The 20,185-nt window shown below is 34.6% G+C and overlaps 2 protein-coding genes across 6 annotated transcripts; both read left to right on the top strand.

Annotated features, from left to right (window-relative positions):
* Positions 1-299: 299 nt before the first annotated feature.
* Positions 300-17,709, top strand: LOC140971677 (vacuolar protein sorting-associated protein 52 A-like). Of its 4 annotated transcripts, XM_073434059.1 has the most exons (20): positions 300-476; positions 577-659; positions 777-834; positions 937-1,032; positions 1,456-1,557; positions 1,922-2,005; positions 2,273-2,353; positions 3,259-3,402; positions 3,901-3,992; positions 6,261-6,342; positions 12,531-12,713; positions 13,543-13,658; positions 13,808-13,866; positions 14,122-14,222; positions 14,970-15,020; positions 16,221-16,400; positions 16,507-16,641; positions 16,949-17,023; positions 17,202-17,259; positions 17,350-17,709. In XM_073434059.1, exons 1-20 carry the CDS (start codon positions 450-452, stop codon positions 17,652-17,654), a joined length of 2,112 nt encoding a protein of 703 aa, XP_073290160.1. In that variant the 5' UTR covers positions 300-449; the 3' UTR covers positions 17,655-17,709. The 4 variants fall into 4 exon arrangements, with proteins under 4 accessions (XP_073290160.1, XP_073290161.1, XP_073290163.1 ...); XM_073434060.1 differs by lacking the exon at positions 12,531-12,713; XM_073434062.1 differs by lacking the exon at positions 300-476 and having other exon boundaries at positions 589-659; positions 777-817; positions 937-961.
* Positions 17,710-18,746: 1,037 nt separating this feature from the next.
* Positions 18,747-20,090, top strand: LOC140961834 (uncharacterized). 2 transcript variants are annotated; one of them, XR_012172397.1, is made up of 2 exons: positions 18,747-19,025; positions 19,173-19,882. XR_012172397.1 is itself a non-coding variant. In XM_073420569.1 (2 exons), the coding sequence occupies exons 1-2, from the start codon at positions 18,925-18,927 to the stop codon at positions 19,998-20,000; spliced, it is 306 nt and encodes a 101-aa protein (XP_073276670.1). In that variant the 5' UTR covers positions 18,759-18,924; the 3' UTR covers positions 20,001-20,090. The 2 variants fall into 2 exon arrangements, 1 of the variants encoding a protein (XP_073276670.1); XM_073420569.1 differs by having other exon boundaries at positions 18,759-19,025; positions 19,796-20,090.
* Positions 20,091-20,185: the final 95 nt, after the last annotated feature.

Raw genomic sequence — 20,185 nt, 5'->3', positions numbered from 1 at the left:
CGGGTCGTATTTTGTGAGACGGATATTTATTTGGGTTATCTGTGAAAAAGTGTTACTTTTTATGCTAAGAGTATTACTTTTTATTGTGAATATTGATAGGGTTGACCCGTATCACATATTAAGATTCGTGAGACGGTCTCACATGACTAATTCTATGGTTGTATGGTGCCCTAAATTATAAGAAAAGACACCCCTTCACGTGAGCTTTTCCCATGTGAGCCAAATTCCATCTCCATGCCAGGATACCCAACATGTAGAGCAAAACCAGAGCCCAAATACATCGGGCTTGGAATTTATTTTAAGATCCAGTTTTCGAATAAATAATAACAATAATAATTAATAAATAAAAACAGCCGAAGATCGGTCTGCTCTGAAATCAGCTTCTGGTTCCATACATTTGCCATTGCAGCCTGATACATACTCTTGCAACTGTGAAGACAGTCAAGAAGATGGCGGATGCAGCTTCAAATCGAACTGTAAACAATTTTCATCTCATGCTGTAGATTTTGCATTTTAAAGCTATGTATGTGTGAATCATAAAATGTATTTATACAGAAGTGTGACTTATATGCATAGGTTGAGGCTAACGATGGATCGAGAACCACGATGGATTTGGGAACCTTCGTTGACGAGTTGACTGCTGAAGATGATGCAGCCAGGTTCTGAATTTCTGAAATTATTTACTTGATTGATTCTGTATGCATATCACGTGTTTTGACAATTCTTTAAGTTTTAGCCGGCCTTTGATTTTGTTTTTTGTTTTTTTTTCCGAATAGCGATGATGTCTCGTTGGAGGGGCTAGATCAAGAGCTTCAAGGTTGTAAAAGCGACGATGTATGCACACAGCATTTTCTGCACCACAGTCGTTGATAGCACCTGGTGTCTTCTTACTTCCACTTAGAACAATTTTATGAGTTTGTGGTGTTTGTTTTGAAGGTGGTTGCTATGATACTTTCTAAAGGTACGAAATTGCGGGTTTACACCAGGGATGTTGAGAATAATCTACGCCAAACTGAACTGGACTCTATTGAGGTTTCTCATTCAGTATACTAGCTCCTCAAATACATAGCAACACCTCGTGATATTGATGCTTCACATCATCACATGTCTCGTGTGAAGTTAATTTATCCATCCTGACTTTCTGGCACTTCAATTGATTCTAGAAAGTTTGAAAGACACTCATTTTGGGACATTGTTCCGCGCAAGAAGAATATCATATTTTCAATTTTGCATGTTAAAATTTAAAAAATGAATTTTAAATGCCAAGTTTCAGAAAGATGAAGATACGTTTTTGGTGGGTGCCATCACTATGCTGAAACTATCAAGTCCAATCCACCTTCACTATGGCCTTGTTTATTGTATTTTAATATGTATTTGTGTATAAACTAATATTTTTTTTATGGAGAGTGAAAACTAATTTTAGCTTGCTTATGGTGCATTTTTTCATCTGACCAGGATTACATTAAAGAAAGTGACAATTTAATCTCACTTCACGATCAAATTCATGATTGTGACACCATTCTGTCACAAATGGAAATCCTACTCAGTGGATTCCAGGTACATGTTACAGACATTGCTCTGATGCTTCTCATTTTGCTTGGCATGATATGGTTTCTGGGAACGACAGATTTCATGAAGTGAAGATTATGCTTATTCTTTAAGTTGTCCCAGATCTATTTTTTTGAATATGCATGGGTTTGGTGGGATTGTGGAAATGTTCAATTTGATTGCTAAAAGAGGAAGATTCTGCTTCTCTTCTGCCAAATTTTATATGGCTACCTTTTTTAATGCTGTTATGTTCTGGTGTTTATTGCTGTGGATAAAATCTACAGTGAATTAGGTGCATAGTTGTTGACGCTGCTGCAATTGTCTCTAAAAGTTGCACCAGAAGGGTCTCAGATTTTATTATCATTTTTTCCAGGATGAGATAGGTTCAATAAGTTCAGATATAAAGATTCTTCAGGAAAGATCTATGGATATGGGACTCAAATTGAAAAATCGGAAGGTAATGTGGTTCACCACGGTTCTTTAGAATTTGAAAGCGAACATATCACAAAATTGATAGAAATTAGAAGAACCTGCATTCCTGTATAACCTTGTTTTTTCTGTTTTTGTATACAACTCATGTTGAAATTGTTGGTAATTTCATGGATGGAAATTCTTTCCAGCAAAAGACTGAGCAAAATCTTTTCACAGCCTTTTAGATGCTTCATTTTGTTGTCTTTCCCCTGTATTTGTGGTATCATACAAGCTCTTATTATGTAACTGGCAGGCAGCAGAATCTAAATTAGCTACATTTGTTGAGGACATCATTGTCCCACCAAGGATGATTGATATAATAGTTGACGGAGAGGTACCTCAAACTTTTGTTGAGTTCTGCTCTTCTTCCTTTTTGGTATTGGTTTTTTTATTTAAAAGAACTTATAACCTATGATTTTGTATGTCAATTACACCTCTATATTGCGTTATAAATGTTCTTTAATCATCATTCAATCTGTAATTTCTTATATATGATCTTGAAATATGAAAATTGATGTTCTATCTACTTAAGTAATGCCAATGTTGTTTGATGAATGGTTGCTTGACTGTGAAATGTATTAACATCTTTATCCATCCTTTCCATCTAATGCATTATAACTCAAAATCTAAGCATTTTACGAGTATGAGATAATTAATTTTGATAGCTTTATCTTGTTAAGAAAGTTTCAAGGAGAATGTGAATAAAATGTTATTGTAATCTATTTTGTAGTCTAGGTTTCAGGATTCTGATCTCTTGAGTTGTGAGATTTGTACTATGTAAGGGCCTATAAAGTTTTTTTTTAATCATTGCAAGGGCCTATAAAGTTGTTTCTGTTAAGTTGGACAGAAAGTACTGAAGTCATTCCCGCCCGTGCATTAGAAGAAACTAGAAAGGACTCTGTAATCTGTTTCCCAATGGCCCAATCTATGAGTATACCGCTTCATGTCCCCAAATGTAATTGGTGTAGCTTCCAGCTTTTTTATGAGGGGTCTAGGTCTATGGTATCCTGGCTCACCCTGTGGGATTTTATTTTTTGTCTGAAATTTCAGTCATACAATTTTCAGTAGTTGAATGTGGATTACAAGATCAAGAATCTAATCAGTTGCCTACCCAAGACCAATTTTTATGTTTTGATTCTTATTAAAATGCAGTCAGTTTCAGCTTGTACCGAATGATTTGACTGCATTTTAGTGTATGTTTCATGGTTTATACACTAGTTTGTTATTTAATATCTTTAGGTGAATGAGGAATATATGAGAACCCTTGAGATTCTTAGTAAAAAGCTGAAGTTTGTTGAAATTGATACCGTGGTGAAGACTTCAAAAGCTCTGAGTGATGTTCAACCTGAATTAGAAAAACTTCGCCAGAAAGCAGTTTCTAAGGTATGTAGAATTTGAATATTATTCAGGATCATTTTTCTTATATTTACTTTTACACGGTTAACAAATATTTCAATAAATGACAACGTTGTTGTTTTAGTTTACTATGTCCTTTTTCAAAATTAAGTTTCATGGGTACTGAAGGGGTGGCTCATCTGTACGCATAAAGATGGCAGAAACCAGAAGATTTGCAGATGCTTAATTACATCAGGATTGTATAATATTTGAGCCTAAAACATTAGGCATCACATACAATGATCTATAGAACACCAATGAGTATCGTTCTTCTATATGACTTGATTGACTGGTTAGTTTTATGATATGTTAGAATTTAGATTCTCTTTTTCTCATTTATTTTAAGAAGTCTAATTAGCTGATCTCAATTGTAGTGAATTTTTTGTTGTTGTTTAGGCCTGCTGTCATGTGACTATTTTCATTTTGGAAGTTCCATAAACATAAAACTTGATCCATCTGTTTCGTCCTTTTGGCCTGCTGTATCAGGTATTTGACTTCATCGTACAAAAACTCAATGCATTAAGGAAGCCTAAGACAAATGTTCAGATCCTTCAACAAGGCGTTCTTCTAAAATACAAGTAAGCTACTTTGACTCTACATTTGCCCATAGCTTTTTCGAAATGATTCAGTTCCTAATTCCTTCTCGAGGCATTCAGTTGTTATTGCTATCGTTTAGTAGCTCCATTTAGGTTCTCTTTGCTCGCTTTGTTGGTCTTTTTAGCTGTGCTATGCTTAACCAATATTGTTGTAAGCATGTCGGTTCTAGATGAACATGTTTATGGATTATATTTTGAGTCACTGTTTTTGAGATTGAAGTTGACATGAAACTGCATTCATCTTAATCTCCACCGATCATCACATTATGGAAATTAAACATTTGCAAGAACATATTTCCTAAGTAAAGATGGTACTTTGAGTCGTTTGAGTTCTTCACTGAAGCTGTCTTGAATTACGTTAATAGTTAACCTTTACCAATTATCAAGACACTTGTACAAATAAACATCCATAAGAACATATTCTGAGTAAAGATGGGTATTTGAACTGATGTGCTCTATTATTCTGAGTAATGCATCAAATTCAGGTAGTTAGTTTTTGGGATTTAGATTGAATTTGAATACAAAAGTAGTAGTTTGAAAAAACACTTAAATAAGTCCAGCCTTTTAAAGTGCTTTATTAAAAAAAATAGAAGCGGTTTTGACGTTTAGATAGATATTGAAAGATGATTGTGTTTTTATTTTGAAATAGAAGTACAAACAGAAACCTAGAAGACAAAAATTGTAACTTCTAAAAATTTAATTTTTTAAGTGCTTTTTTAGAACAACTTTTGTAACGAAACAATATATTTTTTAAGAAATTTTTTTAAAAAAAAAGTGCTTTTAGTCCATTGGTTTTTCCAACCAAAGGGACTCTTAGTAACTAAATAGGGAATTAATTGACATCAGAAATTCTAAGGGATAAAAAGAAGTGAAAATTGGAATGGTCGTGTTTGCACACAATTACTTTAAGAACAAGTAGCTGAACACATCATAGGTGAACAAAGTGCATGTGCAAAATGACATGCCAGCGTCCGAAAATTAGGAACAACAAGATGTGGACACATGGAAACTTGTTTGATATTAGATTTGGGAAAAATAATTAAATGCCCAGAAATATCCCCTTATCTTTCCTACTTTTCATAGTTTCTTTACTAAACTCACACCTCAACTCTAGTTTCCTTCCATCCTCCCTGATTCTTCTTTTACATCATGTCTATACTCTAAATTCTATTTTTGGAATTTTTACAATGCGGGGAGTTTAGTAAGATATTTTATTGAGTTGTTCGGTTTGTTTGGCTAGAAGAACTAAGTTTTGATTTTGATATTTTTTTTTATTAAAACTTAAATGTGCAATCAAATCACATGAACGGCGGTACACTTTCATCTACATAAACATAGTGATGTATTGTATCAAGGTGTTTTAATATCGCCTGCACTTTCATGTATATCTTAAGGTAAGTTTATGAAAAACTTAAGATTTAAATTATTTTTTGGTTTTCTATGGTGTTTAAGTCTAGATAATAGTATGAAAACTATATTATATTCATATGACTCTTAAAATAAAGTCTTTTGATTCTAAAACTTGGTTGTTGATTTCTATCTACTTGAAGATAAAATGAGTTTTGAACTTTATAAATGAATTAAAATAATAGTCGCAGAATTTAGTTTTGTCGTATTGATTTGTATTTGTTTATGAAATCGAAGATTTTCAATTATTGTTTGAATTATTATGTATTTTGAAGATAAGTTCGAAAACTTAATTTTGAATTGTGAATCAACTATTGAATCTGGCATTATAATTATTACAGACCTGGAAATTAATCTGGCTTGTGTTTTTCTTGATTTAAGGTTGTATGCTGTTTACCTGTTTTGTTCGGATGATTGGATCCCAAATCAAGGATTTATGTTGGAAAACAAAACAAAATTTTTGTAAAAGGTCTTTGTTGTTAATTTATTAATTGCATTCTGAGCTGGGATAGTTGCCATCATGCGTCTTTTAAGTTATTTTGGCAATTTATATATAGTTTACAAGTAAATAAAAAAAAAATTGTACAGGTGACTCATGTAGATTCAAGGCAAATTGCTCATTTATCCTGGCTGGTGATTTATGTTGAAAATAGTTGTTTAGTCGGTCTCGATTCTTAGTAGTGTGTTTTCATCAATGTTATTCATCGGGTGAGAAATACTTTGTCACTCACCTGAACGAGCTTCAGATTTTAAATATGTACCCAACACTTAATATTTATAAGCAATATGGTATATTATTGTCCCAACTTGGTAGAATCATGTATAACATTTTAATATTTGTAGATACGTGATTTTGTTCCTAAAGGACCACGGGAAAGATGTGTATCTTGAGGTCCGTGCTGCGTACATTGACACAATGAATAAGGTAAATCATCCTTGATAATTCAACATATATTTATTGCTTGTGTGATCGAACGTCATTTAGCGTTATGCCTCAATCCTCATCTATGTATATCATTTCAAAAAAATTGGGTGATGTCATCTCTTCTTTTTTGTTGTTTGATGAGAAGAAAAAGGGTTATTGAATTATGAAAAATTGTTGCTCTTTCTTATGTATAAGAGAAATGCACATATGTATATTTTCATATGAAACAACATTATATTCATTAATTAAAAGTATTTAATTACAGCTGGGGGACAAATTATCCGCATGTTAACAAAAAAGAAAGACAAAAGCCCTGCTCAAATAAACAACAAATATAACTATAATCTTTCAATAAATCTAAGGTCGAGAAGTTATTAAATTTTACATGCTTCCCAATCCAACTAAATGTTTGAATTTTAATCTTGTCCCAACATTCTTCAACCAACTCTTCTAAACTGTCAAAAATCCAGCTATTCCGCTCCAACCATACTGATCAACAGATACAATGAACTTATCACTGTCCAAAAAATTATACCTCTCTTGCAAAGATCATTTTCAAGATCTGCAGCAAATAGTCCGAGCGGAGATATTGGAACTACCCAAATCAAACCCATCTCCTCCAAACTCTGAACCAAAGGCAACTCGTGAAAGAACAATGAATCCATATCTTTCTGACACAATACACACCAATTCAGACATAGAGCACACACATACCACCTTTTTCACATCATCTTACAAGTCGACAGCTTACCCAGCACTGCGGTCCACGAGTAGACTTGAACCTTTGGTGGGATTGGAGCTTTCCAAATGACATGAAGGAGAGATGATAAAGAAAAACCAATGATCAGAAAGAAAGACTCATAGAAAGATTTGGCTGAGAATAAACTAGAAGGATCCCTGCCCCAAACTCTGATATCATCAGCCCCCTCAACCAATTCGACGTTTTTTAAAGAACCTAACAATGAGGTTACCTCAAACACTTCCTCATTCTTCATAAAATGCAAAACCCGGGTTATAGAAAAAAATGATAAGAGCCCTCCAACTGAATAAAATGAGAAATGGACTTATTATGAACCGATAATAACTGAAATAAAATGGGATAAAAGTCCTTAAAAGAAGAATACCCCAACTACCTGTCATCCCAAAACCTGATCTTATTGTGCTATCTCGCCACTACCCTCATTGGCTCGTGAAAAGCCAGATAAATTATCGAAATAAACATCTAAGGGCTCCTAAATGTACCATATCTTACTAAACCTGTGTCACGACCATTATCCTGTAACTCATATTTGCTCACAATAACCTTCTTCCTTATTCTTCGTACTGATGTTTCCAATACCCAAACCCTTTCTTTTGGACAACTATATGACAATGTGAATCTCCGTCAACACCATCCCATAGAAAATCCGTAATAGCCCTCTCTATAATCTCCGCTATACCCCTACCATTAATAAGGATTGAAAATGAAACAGTCGAAACACAGCCCTGAACCCACTTTCTCCATCTCTCTCCGAACCTTTTTTTCAGTATAACGTAATCCAAAAAGCCCCAATCCACATTATCATAAGTCTTCTCAAAGTCAACTTAAACACCAACCTCTTCTTTTTTTACACCTCAACTTCTTCACCACCTCATTCGCTATAAGACAACAATCGAGAATCAATCTCTCTTCGATAAAAAACTGAGTCTCTGCTATTGTGATGTATAAAACTTTCTTCAATTTACTTGACAAGACCCTATCAATAATTTTATACATCTTATTGTCAATATGACCGGCCTAAAGTCTTTTACCTTGACCGAATCTTGTTTCTTCGGTATCAAACAAATATAGGTTAATATAATTTATAACACCTCACTCAAAAAATTCATCAAACACCTTGATCAGATCTTTTTTTAAATATCCCAACATTCCTGATAAAATTCCAATGTAAAACCATCTGGGCCCGGAGCTTTTTTTTCCATCACTTTCAAACAATGCCCTTAATCTCATATCTCACCATCGATTTTCTATGCCCCAACCCTTTCACTAGATATGTTGTATAATTTTCTGAAAAACTCTACAATGGTCGATTCAATATGCTCACCATCTGAACTTATCAACCTATCCACCCGCCCCAATTTATCTTAAGATCTGCTTTTACGATGGTTTAATAGAGAACGGATTTTTTTTGTGTTATGATACCTTTTTCTCAACTATTTAACTTTTACTTTTTGATTATCTATCTAATTCCTTCGACACACTAACTCTTCTAATGCACATTTGGCTTCTCTTGTTTCGATTGTTGCTTCATCTGGACCCCTGACACTTATTTTCTTGCTAATCCAACTGACGGATTTTATTTTTCAACTCCGCACGATTCATTCCTACGTTCCCTGAAACCTCTTTATTCCATATTAAAATATCACTTTTGATAGCTATAAGTTTCCTCATAAATTTTTACCTCCCCCAACCCTGAAGATCTGAATTGTTCCACCAGGATGAGATTAGTTAAACTATTATGTTTCAACCACACATTCTCGAATCTACTTTGCTTTAGTAGTATCTAGGATCACTTGAAAATGATCCGAAATCATTCTGGATAAGAATGTTTGTCAATAGTAAGGAAAAATATCTACCTATCCCCTAAAAACAAGAATCTAACAAATATGAGACGCCCTCAAATTCGACCAAGTATACTTTGCATTCAACAAAGGTGGATTGTACAACTTTAATTCCCTGATCAACGAATCAAAACACTTCATGCTCGTTGTTAAGAATCTACTATTCATTTTTCACTTAATGATATAACGACATTGAAGTCCTCCTAAACACCAATGATCCACACAAATTACTTTCAGCACTGCAGATTCATCTAAAAATTCTGTTTTTCCCTTGGTTTGCAAGGTCCATAGACGGCTGAAAATTACCACCTTATACCAACATCGTTTCACTTCCTCCCACCCACCATCCTCCTCAATTGGTCAACCACCACCTGAGCATATGATTGTCGTTCAAGGATCTCGTACGCTTCTATATTAACAGAGTCCATCACTATTCGGATATCCAAGAGACCAAATTGCGATTGAATCTTCAACGTACTCTTAATAAAACCACATTCAGGCCCGACCACCTTGATTTTGGCTACATATAAATCCTTAAGCATAACAGTGTCTTGGTTAATTTCCAACAAACCCCCACAACAATCCTCGATAATCTTAAGCAAATCTGTCGACCACAGGTTCCACGGAATTCCAAAAGTCTTAACCCAACTACCACAACACTCATACACTACATCATTTCTGTTTATCTCCTTACTCAATCTTTCATATGACAAAGTAACTATCTTTTCAAAACAACATCTCCTCAGCTTCAATAAAACGCGGAATCCTCGTCATTATTTGGTCAGCACACCGCCTTATTGGCTTGAAACGGAAAAATTTCAATGCGCCACTTGACCGCCTTACCGAGAACAATCAATTCCCAAAAGATATTGACTTCCTCCTTAGTGATAATAAGTTCTTCACTCTAGCCCTTATTCTTACGGTTAAAAAGTTTGACCTTATCCTCAAGAATAGTAGACGTTGGCTTATTCTGTGCTTGATCAACTTTCTGAAATGACTGATATTCTCGCTCTCGACCTACTCGCGGATTCACCAGCACCTCTTTTTCCCACGCAGGGCTTTGGACAAATGATTAGCCAAGCACATCCACTCCCACAAAGCAATACCACTCGGTAGTATGATACACCGTCTCTTACCTCACTGAATGAATTTAGTAACTTCCAAAAAGCTACCTCGGTTATTGACAAACCTTTGAATAGATAGTACTACATTAATGCCCCTGAAACGGTTAACAGGCGGGCATGATTTAGCATTATTGATGTAATCCACAAACATTGGATACTACCAAAATCTTCTTCCAACAAATAACTCGCATTCTTAGTTCTTTGTGCTAGACAAATTGAAGTTCCTCTACTACCCAGCCTGATTGGAAACAATTTCAGTTCAAACTTAAACTCTCTTTCCAAACGAGAAACATAATGTTCACAAAACCTACTCAGAAATCTCTGCAATGGTGGTTTCGAGGAGCCCCTTGACGCATATCAGACAAGTGTTTAAAATGGTTGACTGTGAGAAAACCAAAGCAAAGACACTAAAAAGGCTGAATAAACGACAGGGCTGAGGCTAGGCCTGATGAGCCCGAGAAAGCAAAGGATAAGAGAGGAAAATACGTGAAAAAGACCAAGATAGAAGGAAGAGGCGCCACCAGCAAACAATAATTACAATCAACAAGAAAGAAGAAGACTGACAGAAACTGGAAGAGAAAGGAATGGAACATATGAGAAAATAAAGGCTTGGATAAACTAGAAACCAGAAAACGATTAGGGAACAAACGAAGACACTTGCAAGTGATCGGCGAGGATTGACGGAGCACGAGAAAGGAGAAGGAAACCTAAATAGACACGACCACTCGCTGACTAAATATCAGCAACACAACTCTAGGGGACAACCAAGGGAAAAGAAGTTGGCGGTGCCGGTCGGCGACTGCCGACGACTAGCGATGGTTGGAGAATGGGACGAAGGCTATGAGAGTATAAGATTGATCTAACACCTAAGACTCACGACCCAAAATACAAATAAATATATTTTATAACATAATAAAAGTGTCATCCAAGATTCTCCCTCAAGCTGGAGCATATAAATTAATCATGCCTATCTTGGAACAAAAGGCTAGAATATGCCAACTACCAATCCTTGGTGAAAATATCAACATTCTGTTTTGAGAAAGACGCAAACAAAATGCTGATTCTCTTGTTCCTTACAACATCACTAATTAGTTAATAACAACGTGGATAGCCGCTGATTGTCATAATGGATGTTGGAAGTGAGAATTCCTCATCTAAGTCAATAAGGTCTTTAACCACATCATTTCACAAGGTAGATTTATCTTTGTTTCAGTCCAAACATTGAAACCACCTTTTGTTTTTTACTATGCTCGATTTCTCCCATTGTAATCACAATACATGATATGGATTTTCTATTTGCTCTTTTGTTGCAACAATAGAGTTTCAAATGTTCATTGTCAATATATTTCTATATTGCAAGTCTTTTCTAGGAGATTTTTAATATAAAAAACTATATTCCTGGCAGCCTTATGATGTACAACCTTTAGAGTTAATGCATAAAATGGCTTGCAACTTCCACAGAAAATGTTATATCAGGTATTCAGGTTTGATAGCAGCCAGAAATATAAGTTTTCCAACAAGTCGGCGATACTATGATTTGTCTGCAAACGTTTCTCCTTCTTTATCTCAAAAATCATAGTAAATATCCGTAGTTATGTCTTAGGCCTCCATCCAAAAAATGTGGTTCCTGTAGAAGATCAAATTTACACTACCTTTTAGATCAAACAACACCGAATTATTATGAGCTATCTCCATCACAAAAACGTATCTTGGTAATAATGTCTCTTGCACAAAATGTCATCGTGGATATTTTCTACCTTCTTTGTAATAAGTAAAACAACTATCAGTCAAAAGAATTTCATCAACATCAACTAGTATTAGTGTCACAAGTGAACTATGACAAACAGATGTAGAGTGATCTATATGCTAAGTTGCTAACAATGAAATTGACAGACTTCATAACCTTAAGTTGCTCTTGGATTAATTGATTTGAATTAGAGAAAAATATTTGATTTGAGAAAGGATATAATAGGTTTGAAATTCACTTGAATTTTGTCTATCTAAATAAATCAAGGAATTTGAAATCATGCATTTGAAGTCTGTCAATCCAAGCAAAACCTTACGAAATTGTTAACCTTGCATGTGGACTTTGTTACAAAATATGAATAGCTTTATTAAGTTTGCACCATCTTCTCCCATTAAGTAACATGTCCTAGATGTTGCTCCATGTACACTTATTTCGACAAGTCACTTAAGAAGGCATTCTTGACCAATCTCTTATTCATAACAGTGGAGTGAGTGACCTGAATTGAATTTAGGTGAGCAGCACGAGAAAATATTTCAAAACGATCTATTTTATGAACCCTTCTGCAACTAATGTAGCTTTGTACCTATCAATATTACCATGAGGATGGTATTTGATGGTAAACACCCATCTACAGCCAAGCCTTATGAACACTCATATCCCATTCCTCTTAAAGCGGCCAGGTTCTCATGGATTGGGTCCCCTTTTCTGTTTTTCAGGTCCTCGGCACAAAAATCCGAGCTTATATTCAAGCGTTAGAGAAGTTGCAATTGGATATAGCATTATCAAGTGATTTAATTGGTGTTGACACCAGAAGCACCAGTCTTTTCTCACGAGGGAGAGAGCCTTTGAAAAACCGGTCGGCTGTTTTTGCTTTGGGAGAAAGGATAAATGTTCTTAAGGTCTGTCATCAGAAGGCATTATTCTAGATTCTTTATTTTCGAAACTGTAACGATATGACAAGCTGCTTGTTTTGCATGACGTCATGTTACTAGCTTCAGCATAGTATCTTTTGACTTTTGATTATTTATTTGAATTGGTCTGAAGAGCATTCATCGTTTGGAAGGCTTTCCGTGATTTATGGGTGATGCATTTTTTTTATGCAAAATTTTTTTAGGCACTAACCTGTAACTTAAGTCCTATTGTATTGATGTAATTAAATGTGAGAGCTCTCAGGATTTCTGCTTCAGTTTTAGCAAATCTATAACCGATGGCTCATAACTTTTGTGGTTGGTGATCATATTATTTTCATTTGTCTTTTTCACATCTTTCTTCCGAGTAAATTACTGCTATTTAATTGTCATTTAACAACCAGGCGTACCCAAGTAAAAATAATACAAAGCAAGACTATCTGTGACTAAGTATTAGATTGTTTCCCTTCCAAGTTCCAAATCTCGTTTATTAGTTTATCCTTTTGCCTTTTAACTTCTGTACAATATTCGTACAGGGATTCGCCTTTAGTATATTGTGCGATGAGAATCAACTGAGAGCATGTATGAAACTGACAAAAGATAAATACTGATCGGTATTGGTATGGATCAAAGAGTTGAAACATATTTTGTCATCACCTGCTGTTTGTGGTTTATCCTGTCACCTATATTTATAATCAACCTCTGTGTATATTATAATCAATATTCTGATTGACATTCCTTGGAGAATTTGATCCTCTTCTCTCAGCTGGTTCCTCAGAAGTGAACATTTGACTGATCTATTATTCTCTTTTGATGACAGGAAATAGACGAGTCTGCTTTGATTCCACATATAGCTGAAGTCAGCGGTAAAAAGTACCCTTATGAAGTCCTATTCAGGAGCTTGCACAAGCTGCTTATGGATACTGCTGCTTCAGAGTATTTCTTAACTTTTTCTCTCCTTCTCTTTCAACTTTTGTTATGTTTCAAATGTATACAATAGCTGTTATATTCTTCTATTGGACGACCTATTTTATAATGTTATAACAGCGAACGTTTACAATGATATATACCTATTCATATTTCAGATACCTTTTCTGTGACGAGTTCTTTGGGGAAGAATCTATGTTTTATGATATATTTGCAGGTATTTGCAACTGTACACTGTATTTAAGTTTGCACGATTTCCATCCTCTAGAATGTTGTAATATTCTTGTTGGTAGTATGAGAGTATGGGTCAAACCTTTGGGTGATGGTAACTTCTAGGAACTATTGCCTTTAGTATGCTTCGACAAAATAAAACTATCAACCAGAATACATAATTCGATAATAACAACTTTCCAATGTATAATTTGTCTTACAATGATGATTTTTCTGAAATACCACATGCTTGGATTATCAGGTCCCTTCTCAGTAATTGACGAACATTTAAATGCAATTCTCTCAAATTGCTTTGATGCAATTGGTTTGATGCTGATGATTCGCATTATCTACCAACACCAGGTAACATGCTGATTCAACACAATTTGATCTTTCTGCCTTCATATGTTTCTTAGAGAACCGTTTTATTTTGTTATTTGAGTGAATCTGTCTCTTCAAGTTTTCTCCCCTCTTCCCTGTTGACATTTCTAGAATCCAAATTTAAACTCATGTACTTGTGTATGATATTTTATAACCTGATGTGGTTGGTAAAGATCATGTTTCAGAATTAAGACATAACGATGTTGAAAGGCTGTATTATATCCGATGCGTTTATCTTTCCATGGGATGATTAATTTTGTTGACGCAATGGTTGGATCATGAATATTTGGATGTTCCGTGCTTAAGAACATGTAAATATTTTAATGCCATCCAGAGTTCCTTTTTGTTAGCTCCAGACAACTGCTGGAGTGCGAAAATAATATGAACTTTTTTGTGCCTGGGGTTAATTTTTGTATCTGTGGCAGCTATTTCTGCATCAAATAGAATATGAACCTTTTTCCTGTTTTATTCATTCTGCATGCTATCTTGCCATCAACGAGTGTTAACACTCACTCGCTGTTGGCGGTTCAAGAAACTGTTGTTTTCTATCTGCATTTATGACCTCTGGCATGCATTGCCAGTACTTGATGTGAATGTTTGTTGTCTGTATCTGAACAGTTCGCAAATTTGCTCTTGAATGCATATAATGACGTTAAATAATTGCCCAAGTTAAATATTAATTCCAAGATTTAATATTTTTATTTTAATGTTGTTTTATTTTCGTCTCAGCTTATAATGTCTCGACGACGAATACCATGCCTGGATTCATATTTAGATAAGGTATTTATCCGTAACTTATCTGAGTGAACCTTATGATGGATCTTGATTTCTCCCGACACGTTTCCCGATACTGGCCTTGAGTTGTGTGACAATTTAATATTTGGTTTCTTTTTGCACATATTTTTCTTGGTTCTCATACTTTTCAACGGGTGCTGATAACTGTGTTATGGGAGTCCATATGTGATTACTAAGTAAACATGGAATAAGCTAGGTAACCGTGTTATTTCACAAGGTTTGGTTTTCATTCCGGAAACCCATTTCTCTTTTCATAAATAAAATTAAATACTATCACCTCATTTTAATTTTTTCCCTCGACATTTTTCTCGTTTACAATTTCTCCAACGTACTCACTACAATTTATTCAACTTTTTATCACTTCCCAAAATACTCAATTATTATATCATATTTTAATCAAATGTATCTTAAATTTTTTTAAAAATATCCACCCATAATCATCATCCACACATTTATAATTCAAACAAAAAATAACATATATAAAAATAAAATGTTACCTGAATTTATGTACGGTAAAAGTTGTCTTCTAATGCCACACATACCTTTTTTACTCAGAAAACATTTCTCAAAATCTTACAGAGAACTTTTTCCCAAAACATTAAAGCTGAAACCAAACATTGCGTCTGTTTTTTGGTTGTAACAAGCAAAAAGGAAAAAAGGAGTCAGGTTTTTGGCCACAAGGACTATACCTATGGGCAAAGGCTAAAGTCTCAATTTCTTATTATTGTTTCTTTAATTCTAATATGATCACAACATCTTTATATAGATTATATAATAAATTAAAGAATGGTGTTTATCACTTGTGAAATTGTTGATTAAGCATCAATTTTAGAGCTCCTATGAAATAGGATGTGATTATTCGAATATGAAAGTTATATATGAAAGAATAGAAGTAAGATAATTGGTTTTTGAGAATTTTAATTTTTTTCTAAGCCTTGAGAATAAAAAATGTATCCTTGTTCATGTGTATTACACGCGTGCCCTTTTTTCTTCTATTTTGAGTTTCTTAGATGTGCCATGTGCCATCTTTGACAAGCGTTGAATGTTTATCCCACATGATAAGAAATGATTTTGAAGTGTTTGTCTATCCTAGCTGGTGTAATTCTAAAAATGACTTTCTGCTGGAAAAATCAAATTAATTTTTTGGCAATGACCATAAATGCATTCTGTTCTCATTATGAGCAGGTCAACATTGCTTTATGGCCTCGGTTTAAGATGGTATTCGACATGCACCTCAACAGCCTAAGGAATGCCGTTGTCCGGAATCTATGGGAGGATGATGTACATCCACATTATGTCATGAGACGCTACGCCGAATTTACAGCTTCACTATTTCAGCTTAATGTTGATTATGGAGATGGTCAGGTAAAGGGGTACACAAAACTTTAGTTTCCTTTGTTATTTTTTGCAGCATGGGAATAGAATTAATCGAAGCTCTTAGTTTTCTGTTTAAACCGATTAAATATTACAGCTTGAACTGAACTTGGAAAGATTGCGAATGGCTATTGATGATTTGCTGGTCAAGCTTGCCAAATTGTTCACAAGGCCAAAGTTGCAGACAGTATTTCTCATAAATAACTATGACATGACAATTGCAGTATTAAAGGTATGATATGGTGTCAAACGAAAATATTATGCAACTAGGGGAGTTTTCAACTTTTTGGCTACATGCACAAATCCATGCTTATATCTATTTACATACTTGGATACGGGGTGGCCAGGGGTTGGATACTCCATCTATATTACCCTGTTAAAACTGAAAGCTTTTTCTCCTTCGCCATATATGCATCACAACTATATTCACAAGTGCTTGCATGCTGAAGTACATTTATTCAATTATTTCTGCACGCTTTGTAAGATACGCTTCACCTGTTAGATGTTAATGTTCGTGAAGTTTTTCTCGTATGCATCAGGAAGCTGGTCCTGATGGTGGGAAAATTCAAATGCACTTTGAAGAACTGTTGAAGAACAATACAGCCATTTTTGTGGTAAATGTGGCATGATAGTTTGACAAGCTTACTAACTGCTTCGAGTATTTGTTTGTAAGGTTTTGACCTGTTATATTATGACTGCTGAATGCTAATAACGTTGGATAATTCGGTTCAACTAAGAAAGTTTAAAAATTTTGCCTGACTTCGGCATTGACGGATGAAATTTCGGATGCAGGAGGAAGTACTGGTGGAGCACTTCAACGATCTGATTAAGTTTGTGAAGACAAGGGCCTGTATGTTTCGAATTTGATTTTGTTTGAATAAGATTTTACCATTAGTGTTTTATTATTAGCTAGCTTATTTTACTATCGCTATGGTTGCAGCTGAGGACCCAAGTTCTGCTTCAGAGCGCCCAATTACTGTGACTGAGGTGGAGCCTATTGTGAAGGACTTCGCGAGTAGATGGAAAGCTGCGATAGAGCTTATGCACAATGATGTGATCACTTCATTCAGTAACTTCTTATGTGGTATGGAAATTCTGAGAGCTGCGTTGACTCAACTATTACTTTATTATACCCGGCTTTCAGATTGCGTAAAGAGAATTGGTGGTGGGTCTGCATTGAACAAGGATTTGGTTTCAATATCATCAATAATGTATGAAATTAGAAAATACTCGAGGACCTTTTAAGTTTTGATGGCTTTCCCGACAGATCCATTATTCATATTTTTACCGAACTTTTCTAGTTGAAGACGTTGTTAGGCTTGCTGCAAACAAAACTTGGACGTGCCAAACATTTTTTGTGTTTCAAACTTGTTTGAACCAAACTTTACATACAATTGCTTGCAAAAGTTCAATTCAATCAAAATATAAATTTTGGCTCTCATTGTACCAGTTCACCAGTTGGATAAAGACTTGATTTTCTTCTTGCAATTATTTAGTTTATACTTCGAGTATTCGAGTGTATTGGAAGCTTTGAGTATGCTCTACCCGGTGAAGCTTCGTCATACTAATTCATGTGAGATCCAAGCAATTATGTTGGTTGAGCATATTACTTTAATTTTGATGTCCACACGAGGTTTCTTGAAGGGGAATGCTAGCCATTAATTTTAAACTATGATAAGTTTCGATTATAATTTTATTGTTAACAACGAAATTATTGATCAAATATTAAATATATATTAGTTATTTACACATTATTTATACAAAAATAGAATGAATTTCAAATGACACAATTATTGAGTTTGAAATCTATTTTAATTAATATGAATAATGATGAATTTGAAGTTCATGATCTTATTTATCTAAAACAACGAAAATATATTTGAATGTATTCAAAATACATGTATGTAAAATCCATCGATCTAAATGTAATATGAAGTAATTTAATAAATCATTTATAATTGACGTCTTTTTAAAAAACCTTACATAAATTGATAAAATAATAACTAAATAAAATCTACCAGTTTAAAAAATTTCCTATATCTGTAAATGTAGGTAATAATTTTTTAAATAAAATACTACATGTGCCATAAATTTGCAGCGATCAATTAATCAAGCCGTATTTCTTTGGAAAAAAACCCGATATTTACAATAAATAATATATATAATTATACAACATTTAAAGAAAAACATAAGATATAATTTATTTCTACGTCTTGTTAGCTACTCTCAAAAAATAAAATAAAAATAAAAATAAAAATAAAAATGTAATATTTTATAGTACCACACAGTACCAGTAATTATTTCCAGGCAATAATTTTGAAATTTTATTTGTTTGGCCCATCCAAATGGCAACATGTGTTGGTACTAAAAGTCCCGTAGCTGCCTCATTTCCCAATCTGCACAGCTTTAAAACCCTAAACAAGAACCCAGTGAACCTGGGAGAATCGGAACATCGACAGGGTTTACTTATCGCCGCCGACTCGCTTTCGATTCCGATTACAGAGGTGCCAAAATCATGGCCTCCTCCACAACAGAAACGGAGAAATCGGGAATCAAGATAGTCAGCAATCCCGCTGAAGCTAAACTTTCCGATCTCGGTGTTCGCTCTTGGCCCAAGTAAATATCTCTCTCGCTCTCGTGTAATTTTACTCTCATTTGAAAAATCTTCTCCAGATGAGATTGCATGTTTTTGTCAGTCTTGCTATTGAGGTTGAGGTTGGTGTACGACAAAATAATTCATTTTTTCGCGCTTTGTAATGACAGAGGCCATCTTCGTCTCACTATCTGATATCGGAGACACCCTAGAGTTTGTTGATTAGCATCTCGCCAGGCGTTTGCTGGAATGTGTGCTTCTCAGATAGCCTGAGATTGGTGTGTTGCTTGAATTATTGAAAATTGACTGGAACAATGGAGCTTTATTTTTAGTTGGGGCTTAATCTAATTTTTTGAATGTGATTATCCGGTTATCCTTTGCATTTTATTAAGAGATTGATGATATTGAACATATTTAATGTCTAGGAATAGAAGCCAACTTGAACGGCATTCTGTTAGATTCAATTATAAATTAAGGAAGAAATGAAGAAAGAAGAGTTAGAACAAAGCAATCAGAACACATTTTCTCCATTTTAATGTTTCTTCTAGATTTTCAATCTCGGGATACAAAATCAGCAGTTGATGAATGCTAACTTGTGTAACCATCATTGGACGAGGCTTATCGATTTAAAACTAAATCAGCAGTTTATGAATTCTATCATCATTTTATTATAGATATCATGTTTGCTGGACTCAATAGATCATTAGTGTGAGTTCTGTAAACTTTATTATATCAATATCTCTGTCTTTTGGTTTCTCACATAACCACATCTTCGTTTCTTGTTTGCTTAAAGGTGGGGTTGTCCTCCAAGCAAATTTCCGTGGACATACTCTTCACGAGAGACATGCTACCTGTTGAAGGGAAAGGTGAAGGTGTATCCTGATGGATCTGATGAGGCGGTTGAAATTGGCGCTGGTGACTTGGTTGTGTTCCCCAAGGGAATGAGTTGCACTTGGGATGTATCTGAAACTGTTGACAAGCATTACCAATTTGAGTGAACTTCAAGTAATGTATATGACTATGAGGATATGTATCTCTTGACCGCTGATTATGTACTCGTTCCGTTATTGAAAACTGATGACCGTTTAGTGTCTTCTTCAGGTTTATCCCCCGCCGCCCTAGTGATCATCAGACAACGAAATGTCGATCACTTATTATCATTCGGCTTTCATAAATTTCTTTT

This window comes from Primulina huaijiensis, chromosome 2 (assembly GCF_012295235.1).
Source record: "Primulina huaijiensis isolate GDHJ02 chromosome 2, ASM1229523v2, whole genome shotgun sequence".
Taxonomy (NCBI): Eukaryota; Viridiplantae; Streptophyta; class Magnoliopsida; order Lamiales; family Gesneriaceae; genus Primulina; species Primulina huaijiensis.
Note: the sequence above shows the minus strand (reverse complement) of the source record. Positions and strands in the feature narration are given on the sequence as shown.

Bases quoted from the DNA above. Each gene is read 5' to 3' on its own strand.
- LOC140971677 (XM_073434059.1), top strand. From the start codon at position 450: ATGGCGGATGCAGCTTCAAATCGAACT. The intron at 2,354-3,258 runs GTACCTCAAACT...TAATATCTTTAG, and splicing joins ATATAATAGTTGACGGAGAG to GTGAATGAGGAATATATGAG. The intron at 6,343-12,530 runs GTAAATCATCCT...TCTGTTTTTCAG, and splicing joins ACATTGACACAATGAATAAG to GTCCTCGGCACAAAAATCCG.
- LOC140961834 (XM_073420569.1), top strand. From the start codon at position 18,925: ATGGCCTCCTCCACAACAGAAACGGAGAAATCGGGAATCAAGATAGTC. The intron at 19,026-19,795 runs GTAAATATCTCT...GTTTGCTTAAAG, and splicing joins GGTGTTCGCTCTTGGCCCAA to GTGGGGTTGTCCTCCAAGCA.